The 14,028-nt window shown below is 42.8% G+C and overlaps 1 protein-coding gene across 1 annotated transcript in view; it reads right to left on the reverse strand.

The window, feature by feature from the left end:
- TRPC7 (transient receptor potential cation channel subfamily C member 7) overlaps positions 1-14,028 on the reverse strand; it is a 74,349-nt gene that overhangs the window by 37,567 nt on the left and 22,754 nt on the right. The window contains 1 exon segment of the mRNA XM_036391949.2: positions 9,023-9,205. Within this exon segment, the coding sequence (XP_036247842.2) occupies positions 9,023-9,205 (183 nt within the window).

The raw sequence follows: 14,028 nt of genomic DNA on the forward strand, positions 1-14,028 counted from the left end.
CTTGAACTGAAGCATACCTTTTTGGGGGGGGCAGGACAAAAGGTGGAAAATGTGTCAAAACATTTTTTTTATCCAGTAGAAAACCCGTTACAGATTTGTTTCACTTGATGCAGAGCAGAAGATGACAGAGCTCAGAGGGAAGTACTGAAGTTTGCTGGAAAACACACAGAGCAGGGAAGCACAGGCAAAAGCCTTTCCTTATCTCTGCTTTGTGAACTTCCAAGTGAACAAAGAGCCCTTTGTTTTGCAGAAACTATTCTGAGACCTTAGCACAAGCAGGTGAGATATTCTATATATTATGTATTTATTTCATGCTCTGGAGTGTGAAAAAAAAAAATGCCTTTAGCAAATGCATGTGCTATTGAATTCTGGCAGCTGAAATTGTCAGGGGGTAAATATGGCTGGAACTTGGTTCACTCCTTGCTGTTGTGGCTTCAAGAGAGGAAAATAAAACTGCAGAAAGTTTAAGAGAGAAGAAAAGTACATGCTCTACTGCTAATGAATTAGAAATAACAAGTAAAGTTCCATTCCAAAGGCCCATGCTGTGACACTGGGACCTCTTCACAAAAAAAGATCTGCTCTAATTATAGTTCAGTTCTATCCATGGCCACGGGCCCTGCTTTAAAAACACTTTGCACCAGGCTAACCTTACAAGGAGGAGTAAAAACAGGTCCAGATTTCTTTGTCCTGATGCAAAAGAAAGATTTTCATGGATGAGAGAAAATTCAGCTGATCAGGCCTCATTTCAATGGGATCTAACCTCAGCATGAAAGGAAACAGTTCATGACAAAAGGTCCTCTGAGGTATTGCTCAGGCACCCAGAGAGCAAGGAAATGTCCCTGCCCTGAGCATTGCTGCAGCTTTCCTCTGGCCCTGGGGTTCATTTGACTGTCTAATGGCATCACACAAATATTCATGAGGTTCTTGCTCATCCTGCGGATGAGCTTTGTGGCAGGCTTGGTGAATATTCAGACCTGCTGTCTGGAGTCTCACTTCAGTGTTTTTAAACCTGCAGCAAAGGGAAAGGTTTGTGTTCGTAAGCAAGGCCCAGATGAGCCAGGATTATCAGGAAAGAAAGCCCAAGTGATTGTGCAGCTTCAGCCTCTGAGTTACATTTAGGGAATAAACCCACAAGTATTTAGAACAGTTTTAGTAATAAATTGCACCTTTCCAAAACCTTTCACATTGTTTCTTTCTAAACCAAAATATCTTTATTATTAGAGCCATTTGGCAGAGGGCAAATACACCAAAACCCAGGATACTCACACATTCCCCAGTTTTATTGAAATCCAATATCTGGATCTACTTGCTGGTTGACCTGAGTTATCCAGTACAAAATTATAATTTTGAACACTTAAAACCTTCACACAGGTCCAGTTTAGAGCCACATCTCATTCCTGTGACTCGTTCTGCTCTACAAAAACAGGAGTGTTTGGGGCAGATGTGCTCCCTGCCAAGTCAGAGAGTGCAGTAGCAGAGGGGGCTCTCGCTTGGCAGGGGTGGCAGGGACAGAAGCAGGACAGGGGACAGAGGCAGGGCAGGGACAGAGGCAGGGCAGGGACAGAGGCAGGGCAGGGACAGAGGCAGGGCAGGGGACAGAGGCAGGGCAGGGGACAGAGGCAGGGCAGGGGACAGAGGCAGGGCAGGGACAGAGGCAGGGCAGGGACAGAGGCAGGGCAGGGACAGAGGCAGCGCAGGGGACAGAGGCAGGGCAGGGGACAGAAACAGGGCAGGGGACAGAAGCAGGGCAGGGGACAGAGGCAGGGCAGGGACAGAAGCAGGGCAGGGACAGAGGCAGGGCAGGGACAGAGGCAGGGCAGGGACAGAGGCAGGGCAGGGACAGAGGCAGCGCAGGGGACAGAGGCAGGGCAGGGGACAGAAACAGGGCAGGGGACAGAAGCAGGGCAGGGGACAGAGGCAGGGCAGGGACAGAAGCAGGGCAGGGACAGAGGCAGCGCAGGGGACAGAGGCAGCGCAGGGGACAGAGGCAGGGCAGGGACAGAGGCAGCGCAGGGGACAGAGGCAGGGCAGGGGACAGAAACAGGGCAGGGGACAGAAGCAGGGCAGGGGACAGAGGCAGGGCAGGGGACAGAGGCAGGGCAGGGACAGAGGCAGCGCAGGGGACAGAGGCAGGGCAGGGGACAGAAGCAGCGCAGGGGACAGAAGCAGGGCAGGGACAGAGGCAGGGCAGGGGACAGAGGCAGGGCAGGGGACAGAGGCAGGGCAGGGACAGAAGCAGGGCAGGGGACAGAGGCAGGGCAGGGGACAGAGGCAGGGCAGTGAAGGCCACCCCAGAGCTGGTGTGGCTGCCCCAGAGCCCCCGTGTGCTCAGCTCTGCAAAGGGCAAGGCAGGGTCCTGCTGGGATGGGTGACAGGGGTGGAAACAGGCTTTGGTCAGGCTCAGCTTAAAAGCCCATAAAAACAAACTGGTCTAACAGAAAACAAAAATAAGTAAAACTGCCAAGACCACAGCAAATGAATTTGCCCATTGACACTAATGCTCTTGAGCACTGACTGGAAAGGCAAAATTAATGATAATAGTGGGACTTTTGTTGTTCTCCTGTTAATTTTAGACCATATGAAATGAAAAGGCAAGTCTGACGTGTGATGTGTGTAACTAGAAAATGTAGAGTTTACACAAATGCTGTGATTGGTTCAGTTTAAACCTTGCTTTGCCTTTAAGTTTCTTTATAATTTGACTTTCCTGAGACAAAGACTGGGCTTTTTTGGGCTCAGCATTCTCCTCTAGGGTAGGAAATAAGGTGGTTGGCTCTTTGGAAAACTTCAGTTTCTTCTTCTAGCAGGCTGCATGTTTTCTGAAGAGATTTATTGTTACTGTCTGATTTCTCCTCTTTTTACATATATGAATAAATCTTATCACTGAATTATTTATCTGAAAACAAGATATTGAATTGCAAGACCCAGCCTTTAACATTCCAGGATTTTCATATCTGTGCAAAATCAAAACCACTTGAAAATCTTTATCATTGAATTATTCATCTGAAAACATGCCACAGTAAACTACCAAACAACAATGCCCCTTTGGTATCTAAAAAAGCAGCCACAGAGGGCACAGAAGGAGAGATTTAAAACATTGTCTGTGGGGATTTAGGCAAAGTCAAAATTGGAGTCAGCTAAGGTCAGGTTTGTAGCAAACCATATTAATTGCCTTTTTCTATGGGAATTTTATTATTAATTATTAATAAAGGTAATTTAAAGCCCTTTCACCAGTGATGTACATCCATACAATGGTTTGATGTGTTCTTGTGCTCACTTTTCTGTATCTTGATGGACATTTAAGACCCTGTGACACTTTGCAAATGAAAATAATGAAGTCTGCATATTACAGTGAACTGGGAATATTGCAGACAATATTCAGGATGGAGAAATGATTCATTGAAACCTTAAGAGGATGGATGTATGTGCAGGAAATAACAAAATGAGATTCGTCAAGGAAAAGAAAAGAAATTAAAACATCTGGGAAAAAGGAAATAATCAGAGTCACAGATTTTAGTGGGAGGAAGGAACCTTGCTAATGAAATACTCAGATATAGAAATGCATTTTCTGGGGAAGGGAAGTAACTCCCTCCCTTTCCAATCTCTGTCAAAACATCTGCAACATGCAATTAAAACTCTAAAAAGAAAAATTACATGGATAAGCTTTAGAGTCCAGAATGACCACAGTGCTTCCACTGATATTAAACATTTTACATTATTCACTGGCTCCCCCCTGACAGAAGCAAGAGGTACTTTTCTTCCCACCACCTCTGTCCAGGCCATCAGTGACTTCACAGGACCTCAGTCACATATTCTTGAAACTAAAAAGTGGGGAAAAAAATTAATGAGGGATTGCAGAAACAAAAATACAACTTTCTGAAAGCTCTTTTGATTGAGAAGTTCTTTCCTTGAGGCTTCTCATCAGATGGTAAACCATAACCTTGTCCTGTTCCAGGCCATATCTGTGTCACTGGGGCACTGAAAGGTCAATGTTTGTCCTGTGAGAAATTCCTAAACGGAGCTGTGGATGTGAATCATTCATCTGGGTTACCCAATTGTAGTTTTCCCTGGGTGTTCAGGCTGGTGTGCAGGTGTGGCTGTGCCCAGAATCCTGCAGGGTAACTGCAGATTGAGGGCAGAGAGATCTCACCCACCATGGCATGTGGCACAGAGACACCCCTTGCTCTCCCACTGCCACAACTTCTGGTCACTTCTGGGTCTCTCCTGCCCTCTGTTCCCCACCTTATTTTCCCATGAATAAATTTCCCTTATTTTCCCATATTTCCTGGGACAAACCCAAGCTGTCCCAGGTAACTTTCCTGAGGATGCTCCAGTGGAGCTTCTCTGGGGCAGTGTCTGTTACTGCACATTTGGGGGGCAAAGCCCTTCAGCACAGGCAGGGCTGGTTCTCCTGGCCTTCTCCAGCTCCCATCCAGGCTGTTGCAGCAGTTAATGAGAGCTGGGACTTCTCATGCCCTCAAGTATCTGAGACATGTGACCGACACAGTGAAAAGTTATAATCTAATGCAGCCATGAGTATTCTGTTCAGAGCATCCTCCATATGTTAATTATTAATAATATAGTTATGAAAAAAGTTCCTGTTCCAGCTCTCTCTGAAATAGGATTTACACAGCCATCTGGTGTTCTGTTTAATTCTTATTTTTTTTTCCCCAACCCAATTTGTGTGTCTTACTGTTAATTCAATTAAAACTCGTGAAAGAGGAAGGTGCTCTGGCTTTGTGGTGGTTATGGACAGAGCTGCTGAGGAGACAGAGGTGGGCACTCAACATGCACAATTAAAAGAATAGAGCAATGATAATTTTGCCACTGGGAAAGAAGGGAAATGAATGTCACCTCCTACAGAGGAGCAATAGCTGTACACCTACAGAGAAGCCACAGCTTTACACCTAAAGGTAAATGTGGACACAAGGCCCCTGCCAATATTAAAGAGAGACAAGAAAGGATCATATTGGTACAGACTAAAATGAGAACATAAAATATGTGCATCTGTGCAGCTGATATACAGCAGCAAAATGGTTTTATTGTAAGACATCAAAACTTTAATTTTCTCACCGTTGGCTGTCCAAGGGTAGTTCCAGCCTCTGAACCTCTGCCTCTCAAAAGCAGGGATCATATTCTGGCTTAATTAGAAATGAGTTCACACAGAGAAAAAATGTGTGCTACACTTACATTTCAAGTACCTGGGTGTAAACAAATTTGTTTGAATGTTTCAAGAAAAGGAAAAAAAATCATTACTATAAAATTTTCAATCAAGAGCACAGTAAGCTTTCAGATGTTGTAAACCTGCATGAGCAGCAGCTGAGGATATCTATGGCCACAGAGCTCATGGTGCTTGGGATCAGAACTTAGCAACTGAAGTGACTTTTGGTCATAATCCACCAAAACCACCTGTCCCACCTTAATGCTGCCTTTTATTTTGCCACTTCTGTGAGCAGCTGCTGGACCCCCCCCCAGAGTTTGCTTTCACTGAGAGAGCTCCCAGCCTCTGCTCCAGGGTCCAGGTGAACACCTGGGCTGCAGCAGCACCAGAGTGCTTGGCTGCTCCTCCTGCTCCCAGCCCTGCTCCTCCCCGTGCCCCAGACCCTGCAGAGCTGGAAGAGAAAGAAATCTCTTCTTGGCTGAGGTGAGCAGGTGCAAAGCATCACTAAATAAACCAGGGGAGACAATGGTAAATTTGCAACAATCCCCTAACATGGGCGAAAAGTTCAGTTCTTGGAATCCAGGACTCAGTAAATGCTTAAGTGTTTGAAAATTGTTTGTTTTGCTCTTGACAAACTGTCTCCATTTTAATAATTTTCAAGGAATCATTAAGACAGCTGATCTAAACAGAAAAATGCCTCTGGAAAACTTGGTCAGAGGACATTTGAGTGAATTTTTTTCCAAAAATCCTGGAGTACACAGTGATTATTCAGTTCTTTCAAAAACTGTGAAGAATAACAGCAATACACCATTTTTATAAAGACTTTATAAACTACTTTAATTTTGGGTTTCTCCTTGCTACAAAATATGTAAAAGCAGAGCTTCTTAATTCTTCAATTTATAGGAAGTCCTTGAATTAGAGCCTTAAGCTTCTCACCATCTTCTCACATGTGTTAGTAGGATGCTTTGCAGAAGAAAAGAAAAGGAAAAAAGAGACCAGCAAGTGAAGCCTGTAATTGTTGATGCTTTCTTGAATGACTTTACAAGGTTCGTCTCAAACTTTGTGAATTAGGAAAAAAGATAAGGATCAATAAAACCACGTCCTTTCACTTGACCAGGGAATTGCTTTTTTGAAGTTGAAAATGAATGAGGTAACAGGGGACTTTGACTGGACAGAAGGAAAAATGGAGAGATATTTCCATTAATATGGAAAAAAACCTGCTGTAGGTACCAGCTGCAGGTTTACTGAGCAGAAGAGGAAAGAAGACTTCAGCTCTGATGTGAACACAACATTTTCCTTTGACACCATAACTGCAGTAACTGCACTGTGTGAGGACAGTGAAGTAACAAAGAAATTTGGAAGAACTAGGAAGATTTTAAAAGATTTTGCAAAGGCCTGATGAAACTCTGCAGATGCAATTGCTCTTCTGTCTGAGGGTGGGAGTCCTTGACATCTTTCCCAGACTCTAGGAATACAAATGTGATGAAATACAGACTGCATCAGCAGCTGTAGAAGTAAAATAATGGATATTAAATAATAATTTTCAATGTGTTTCATGGTTCTCTGCAATTTTTCATCAAAGAAAGCCTATTGTAGGCACTAAGTATTAATATGGAAATGGGAATTAAGAAGCTAATGGTAGAAATAGATTTTTTAAACATCAAATATTTCTTAAAATTTCCCATGCAAGTGCAAATATTTAGTCTGGATATGAACTTAATGAAAAAATAACTCATAACCACTAACCCCTCTTTCTTTTTTTTCTTTGTCAGACCATTCTGAAGTCCCTGAAGCTGTTTTGTATAAAACTCCTGCCCAAGCAGGGTCATCCCAGAGCACATGGCACAGGATTATGTTGGGACAGTTCTTGAATATCCCCAGTGAGGGAGACTCCACACTCTCTGGCGATCTCTTCCAGTGCTTGGGCACATGAACAGTGAAGAAATTCTTCCTCTTATCCAGGTGGAACTTCCTGGGCATCAGTTCCTGTCTGGTGTCTCTTGTCCTGTGAGCTGGAGCACGGAGCAGAGCCTGGTGCATCCTCTGGACACTCCCTGCAGGCACTGACAGACATGGATGGGGAATCCTTTCAGGTGTGAGCAGGCACAGCTCCCTCAGCCTTTCCTTATGAGAAAGGTGCTCCAGTGCCTTAATTATCCTTGTTTTCTGCTGGACCCATTACAGGAGCTGCACATCTCTCTTGTACTGAGGAGCCCAGAACTGGACAAGGTCTAGTCATGATGAGTCATTAGCTTTGGAAAAGTGACTGAAAATTTACACAATCTGTCCAAGAATCTGTTCATTAAATATGCATAATACTTCATCCTCCCTCTGACCCCTCTCTATGATAAGATTTCCTTAAAATGGAAATGGATTTCAAAGCACAGGATTTGTATACATAAACCTAAATATCTCTCCACTGAGTAACAAGCTTGCACCTGAAGTGCATTGCCTCTTAAGGAATTAATTACTGTGTTACCGTGACACAATGTCTTTGTTCAGCAAGTGTGACCATTTCCAGTCCATTATCACGTCACTGCCAAAGCCAAAGCCATTTATCTGAGTGTGTCTGTGTCTCCCACAGGCTGGACTGCCTTGTTTTGGAGTCAGCAGTTAAATACTCATCTTACACATAGACACACACCAGCTGCTGAAAGGAATGGGCTGAACGGTGCTGACCTGAGAGCCGTCCTGAGAATCCTGCAATTAGATTAACTGTTGTTACCAGTGTGCAACAAGTTGCTGTTCCACAAAGGATGCTCAGCTTTCCGGGCTTAGGAAGATATTGGTACATGAAAAGGTCCACTGTACATGACCCCTGCTGGTGCTTTAGGTCAATGTTCATGCATTGTGAAAAGCTGCACATACAGACAGGGTAAGAAATGGGGGAATGTCCCTCTGGAACCAGGTAAGCCAGGATGGAAGTGCCCAGAGCAGCACAGCAGCTCCAGCTCGTGGTCTTGGTAGCAAAAGGACGACACAAAGTTTTAGGAGGATAAGTGAGCAAAGCAGCACAAGAGAATTCACACACTGAAAAGGTCAAGGTGCCTTGCAGCTCAGAATGTTCTGTGATTCTGTGACTGATGGGTCTCAGGTCATGGATCACTGGGCATTGTTCCATGATGAGGTACTATCTGTGTCTTAGATTAGCTCATTTTCTGAAAGAGCACCAGAGCAAGTTTGGCCTCCTGTTACCAAAGCAACAATTTCAATAACTAAGCTTGACCCAGCTTGCTGAACATCTGACTGAGAGGGAACTGAGATGTTCAGCTTGGTCTTGGTGATGGAACAAAGCAGAGACACAACATCCTAGGAGAGAACATTTGGCTCCATGCTACCTGCTCCTGCATGAAAGCATTCAATTTCAAATATGTTTTAAGATTCTCTTTAATTAATGGCTTTCATAACAGGAAAAGACCTTCTCCAGCCAGCACAGTCAAGAGGCAAAATGGAGCAGGTGGTGGGTTTGGGAGGGGAATGAGAGAACAGATGTTAGCTCAAAAATTTGGAATGCTCTTCGAGTCCCACAGCAGGAGCCCAGTTTCCATCAAAGCATATTGTAGGAGCAATTAATTGGGACCACCCAGGCCTAGAATCTGGCAGAATAACATTTTCCATTCACAAAACACACTTCTGTGAGGCTGACTAGTTGTTTCAAATACTTCTAGAAGAATTTCTTTTTCACTTTGCAGATAATCTTCTCCATATTAAAGCACGTGAGAAAATACAAATCAAGCCACAAGCTGCTAAAATTCTGGGGACAGTCCTGGTCCCATTGAAGTGTATCTTTTGTTTATTTTTCAGGTGGCATCAAACAAGCACAATTAAATGTGAAGGCACATGGGACCCAAGGGAAGAGCTTACCTTTTTGACCTCGTATTTAATAGCAAGTTTAATCCTGCTTAGACTCGGCCGGTGGTGCTCAGGGCACAAGTGGATGTTCACATCTCCATTCAGAATAGCCTCCACCTCTTCAGTGTCTCTGCACAGGTCCAGCACTCCCACAACAAAGTCCTTGCATTGCATAGATAACTTCCTATAGTCATTCTGAGGGAAAACAGAAAAAAAAAGGTATTTAATTGTGTGCTGGAAAGCTGGGCTGCAAACAGCAAATGAAAAAAGGGAGAGAGAGCAATTGTGAGCAAGGTTACTTCTGCAAAACTGCTGCCTGGAAGAGTAAGAAAGCATTTGATTTACACAGCATGTTGATGGCTTTTCACAAAAGTACAGGAACTCCTCCAGACTTAATTAGCAATGTTTCTATCAGCAGCACAGTTTGCATGATAATAGAACGAGTTTTACAGAGCAAGTAAATAATTTCTAGGGAAATTTGGATTTTAAGCAATCAGTTGATGTCTGCTCTCTGTGTGGCGTATCTCTAGGAATGTAAAAATATGGCCAAGAAAAAGGTCCTGCTAACTGGGTAAAATATACAGCAATTTTTTCAGTTTAGATTCTTTCCTAGTAATTCTTTCTTTCATAACTTTCAAGAAGTTTCAGACTGGTACAACAAGCTGGAGCATCACACAGAGATGTGTTCAAATGAATTATATAGTTGTAAAACCAACTTCAGCCTCAAACCTTAGAATTTAGTTAAACAGTCCTGAAAGAGCATCCAGATGAAAATTGTCACAACCCCTCTCCAAGAGATGGAACTTCAGAAACTCAACATGATTTCCTGTGAAATAATTTCACTTTGAGAACCCAAATTACACTTATGGGGGAGAAGATAACCTGTACCTGACTTGACAGAGGACTAGAAGAGCAATTTCCCTGCCCTAAATTAAATTGTGATTGATTTTCACATGCTGACACTTAAAAAATGAGGAGAGTGCCACCATCTGAGTAAATGTTGTAAATTAGAACACAATTAAGGCTACCATTCATATCATAACAAAATGGTGATATTAAAGGCTCCATGCAACAAATAGGAATAATAAGCATAAGACAAGCTCTAACTGATTTGAGAGGTCTTTTCAAATTAGGTTTGATGAGTTAATTAAATTCAGAACCTTATCTAATTAAGCCAGCAGCCAAAAGAAGAAGATAGTTAAACTTGTCTTTGATGAAGTGATAAGGGTAACCTGGCTTTGTGCTTCTGTGTTTTCTAAATTATCTATTCTATCATTTACACATAGCAACATATTAGCCTTCCTTGTTACACAATGATCTCAAAGCACTGTACAAACATTCATTAATTAGTTAGAACAGCACTGTCTAAAACACTTAATTAGAGGTGGCTTAACTTCTTTGGTCAGTTTTTCCCCTTCAGAACTGAGATGCTAATGATTTTAAATCATTGGTTCAATGACTTTGTCATAGATTTGAGGTTACTTCTACCATGAACGTGTGTGCGTGTCCCAGCTTCACTTTTCATGCACGGGAAGAGCACAGAACAACTGAATAATCACAGAATAATAATCACAGGGAACCAGAAAGCCCCTCAGGGCTGCGGTGGGGCATTCTCACAGGGAGGGGAAGAAGCCATTTCTGATCTGAGTTTAGGAGAAGGGGCTGAAGACAGCTGGGGAGTAGCAGGGATTTTACTGCTGACACCTTCTGCAAGGTGAAATTTCTATGTTTAAGTCCTCTTACATATCAAAAAAGTTTAGATCTGAGTTCCTCTTTTTGTCCTTGAGTGCTGTAGTCAGACAGGTGTTCTAATTGTGTTGTTAATGGAGGGGAGCAAGAACTACAAATCTTCATTAAGAGGAGACATAAAGAGTACAACAAGCAGATCTTTATCTGGGTGAATGCCCCATCGCAGAAGCCGGGCCACCAAGACTTCCATAAATGTGCCAAACTAGAGCACTAAGATTTAAGATGTTCTTATGTCTCAGGCAAAAGCCGATGTTCCATTTACATCTAAATCTAGTACAAGAGCATTTTGTGGAGATAGAGAGGATTTGTGGAGTAAATGTTTTCAAATACAGGGTGAGGTAAAGTCTGAAATGTAAATGAAAGATAGATTTTACTTTATGGCTTCAAAGCACTCCTCTCACGTCAATTCCATGCTTTAATCTTCCCCACACCAAGATGAATTTCAATAAATTGAAAGCTTACCTCTTCACTGAGAGTATAGATGGCCAAACAAAAATATCAGCCTCTAAATAAATACAGAAACAGTGAAGGACAGCAAATATGGATAGATCTGAAAACATGTGTAGGGTGGGAATGAAATGCCTTGCTGCCACAGGTAATGGAGATGCTTAATTAGCCCAGCAGCTTAAAAATAACCAAGGGTGAGAACTCTGCTGGGCTTTAATACCGTTCTCTATGTACTGTTTGCAAAGTTCACAAGCTTATCTCTTAACCAGCACATTTTAGGTAATTCTCATCACCACTTCCACATCATCTGAGCAACTAGTTTCTATTAGATTAGATTATTTCTCCCTCTTCTCCTTTCTTTAAAGAAAGATGTTTAGTAGCAACTAGGAAAGTGCTTCCAAAGCATCTGCAAATGGCAGGTTCCCAGCTGGCAAACTCTATCAAGACCCAACTTTATGCACATCTCCAACCTTAATGTTTTTACTGGTTCTGTACATTTGTAGAGACTATGGATGATTTCCTCATTCAAAGTTTTTTACTCCGATTTTTAAAGTAGACACAAGCAGCCATACATCCTATCCAAGGTACAAACTGTAGAGAGAAAAATAAAATAAAATAAAATAAAATAAAATAAAATAAAATAAAATGAAATGAAATAAAATAAAATAAAATAAAATAAAATAAAATAAAATAAAATAAAATAAAATAAAATAAAATAAAATAAAATAAAATACTGCCCTACAGCAATTCTGCAGCCAGGCAGGCAGGCAGATTGCATCTCTCAGGAGACTGCTCATCTGTTAAAACAAGTCTCAAAGGTCACTGAACCTGCTGTGTCTTCTGATGATCCCTTTTACAAAATCATTTGTCATCTTTGTTCTGGCCTCCTTAATGCTCACAGTCATCATAGAAAAGCCTGATCATCCTGATGGCAAGAACACACTCAATGACTCTCCTCATGTCAAGGTATTTCTCTCAAGCACACATTATTCTTTACTTAAAAACTGAGATTAACAGAGGTCTGACAGCCAAGCCTCTTCTGATCCTGGCTTGCAAAGCACAGCTCTGGTGATGCAAGCAGAAATTCTGTACCTGCACCTAAAATCCTGCATTGTGAGTTCTGACGCACGGGAAAAATCCCAAGAAAGCCAAGAAGATTTATTTACAGGCAGCATCCAAGCTCTATTGGTGTTCATGCCAGCACTGTTTATTTCACACATTTGCCTGTTTTTCATACATTTGGAAGCATCCAAGATGCTGCTTTCCCTGCAGGAAGGAAAGCTGGGACAGTGGATGGGAGGCTGCAGCCCAGGGCAGAGATTAGCCAGGGGTGGGAGGAGGTGAAGAAAAACAAGGATGCATTTCCAGATACTTCCAGAAATTGGTGAGCAATTACAGAACTTGGGGAAATGGCCTGAAGCTGTGTCAGGAGAGGTTTAGGTTGTATATTAGAAAAATCTTCACCCAGAGGGTGTCTGGGCACTGGAGAAAGCTCCCCAGGGCAATGGTCACAGCACCAAACCTGTCAGAGCTCAGGGAGCTCCACAGTCTCAGGAACATGATGGGATTCTTGGGACTGCTCTGTGCAGGGCCAGGAGCTGGACTTTGATGATCTGTGTGGGTCCCTTCAAACTCAGAGCATTCTGTGATTCTCTGTGGTTCTTGTTACACCAAGGCTTTTGAAGATCACAGCCCTGAGGACTCCCATGACTCTGCCAGAGCACAGAGGGGCAGATGGCCACTGTGCCTCGGGGTGCAAAGGGACAGTCCCCACTTCACCACTGCCCTGCCAGCCAGGTCCAACCCCTAAATCAGGCACTTCATGGCCCTGCTGTCCAAATGAGTTTTGTGGAGAACCATCCTGGCTGCAAGCCTGGCCAGGCAGTGGGGTCAGACTTGTGCCACAACAGGAAACTCAGGGCTGGGGACACAAAATCCAGCTCAGTTCTCCTGGCAGGGCAGCAGAAGCACACACAGGTAATGATAGTAACCCAAACTTTCCCAAGCTCCCCAGTTAGGTGCCATAGTATGAAAGTCTCAGGATTTAGAGGCTCATAAACCAGATGGATTTTTACACTAATGAAAAATTGCAGGTCACACATGAGAGATGCAGGGGCCTCATCCTGACAGGCTGAGTGCTGTCAAGCCTCAGGGAGGAAGATGAGGGATACAACCCAGTAGGCAAGAGAGCCAGTCTGTTTCAAATAACACGTGGAAGAGACTTTTATTTCCAATAGAGGTAGTGAGCAGAGCAGGATCAGGATAATGCCTGAGAATGTTACAATATCATTTTTTAAAAACTAGAGTGTAATAAAAGGATTCCAAATTAGTAATTTCCTGCTTCTTCTAACACTGTTGTGCATGTGGAGTTAAAAATGTCTAATTTTGCTGTTTTGAAAAGGCTGATGGTACTTGTCATTCACTGCAATTTCTCCAAGTACCCTATTATTATCTGTTGATTATGTTCTAAATGAACTCTGTCATGTCTCCACATCTGTTCAAAACCAACCAGATATTTTCAGAAAAGAGCTGTTTCAGGTCAGAGGGATGGAGTTTGAGTAAAAAGTTAAGTGAAATGAGAAAAACTAAGACCAGGAACCTATCTGGCTTTTCTGGGTAGCATTAAATTTGCTGTGCAAATGAAAGCTGCAGGCACATTGCACAGAGTCTCTTTTTATGTTTCTCTGAGCTCTTGGCTCTTTGTATTTATTCTACATCACGCATACACATATATCAAGGAGAGAAATACTGCATTGCTTAGATTAGCATTTTCAGAAGAGACAGCAGGAAAAAAATGGAGAGGCAATTCTGTAAATATGAAC

The sequence above is a fragment of the Molothrus ater genome, chromosome 15 (genome assembly GCF_012460135.2).
Source record: "Molothrus ater isolate BHLD 08-10-18 breed brown headed cowbird chromosome 15, BPBGC_Mater_1.1, whole genome shotgun sequence".
In the NCBI taxonomy this organism is placed as follows: domain Eukaryota; kingdom Metazoa; phylum Chordata; class Aves; order Passeriformes; family Icteridae; genus Molothrus; species Molothrus ater.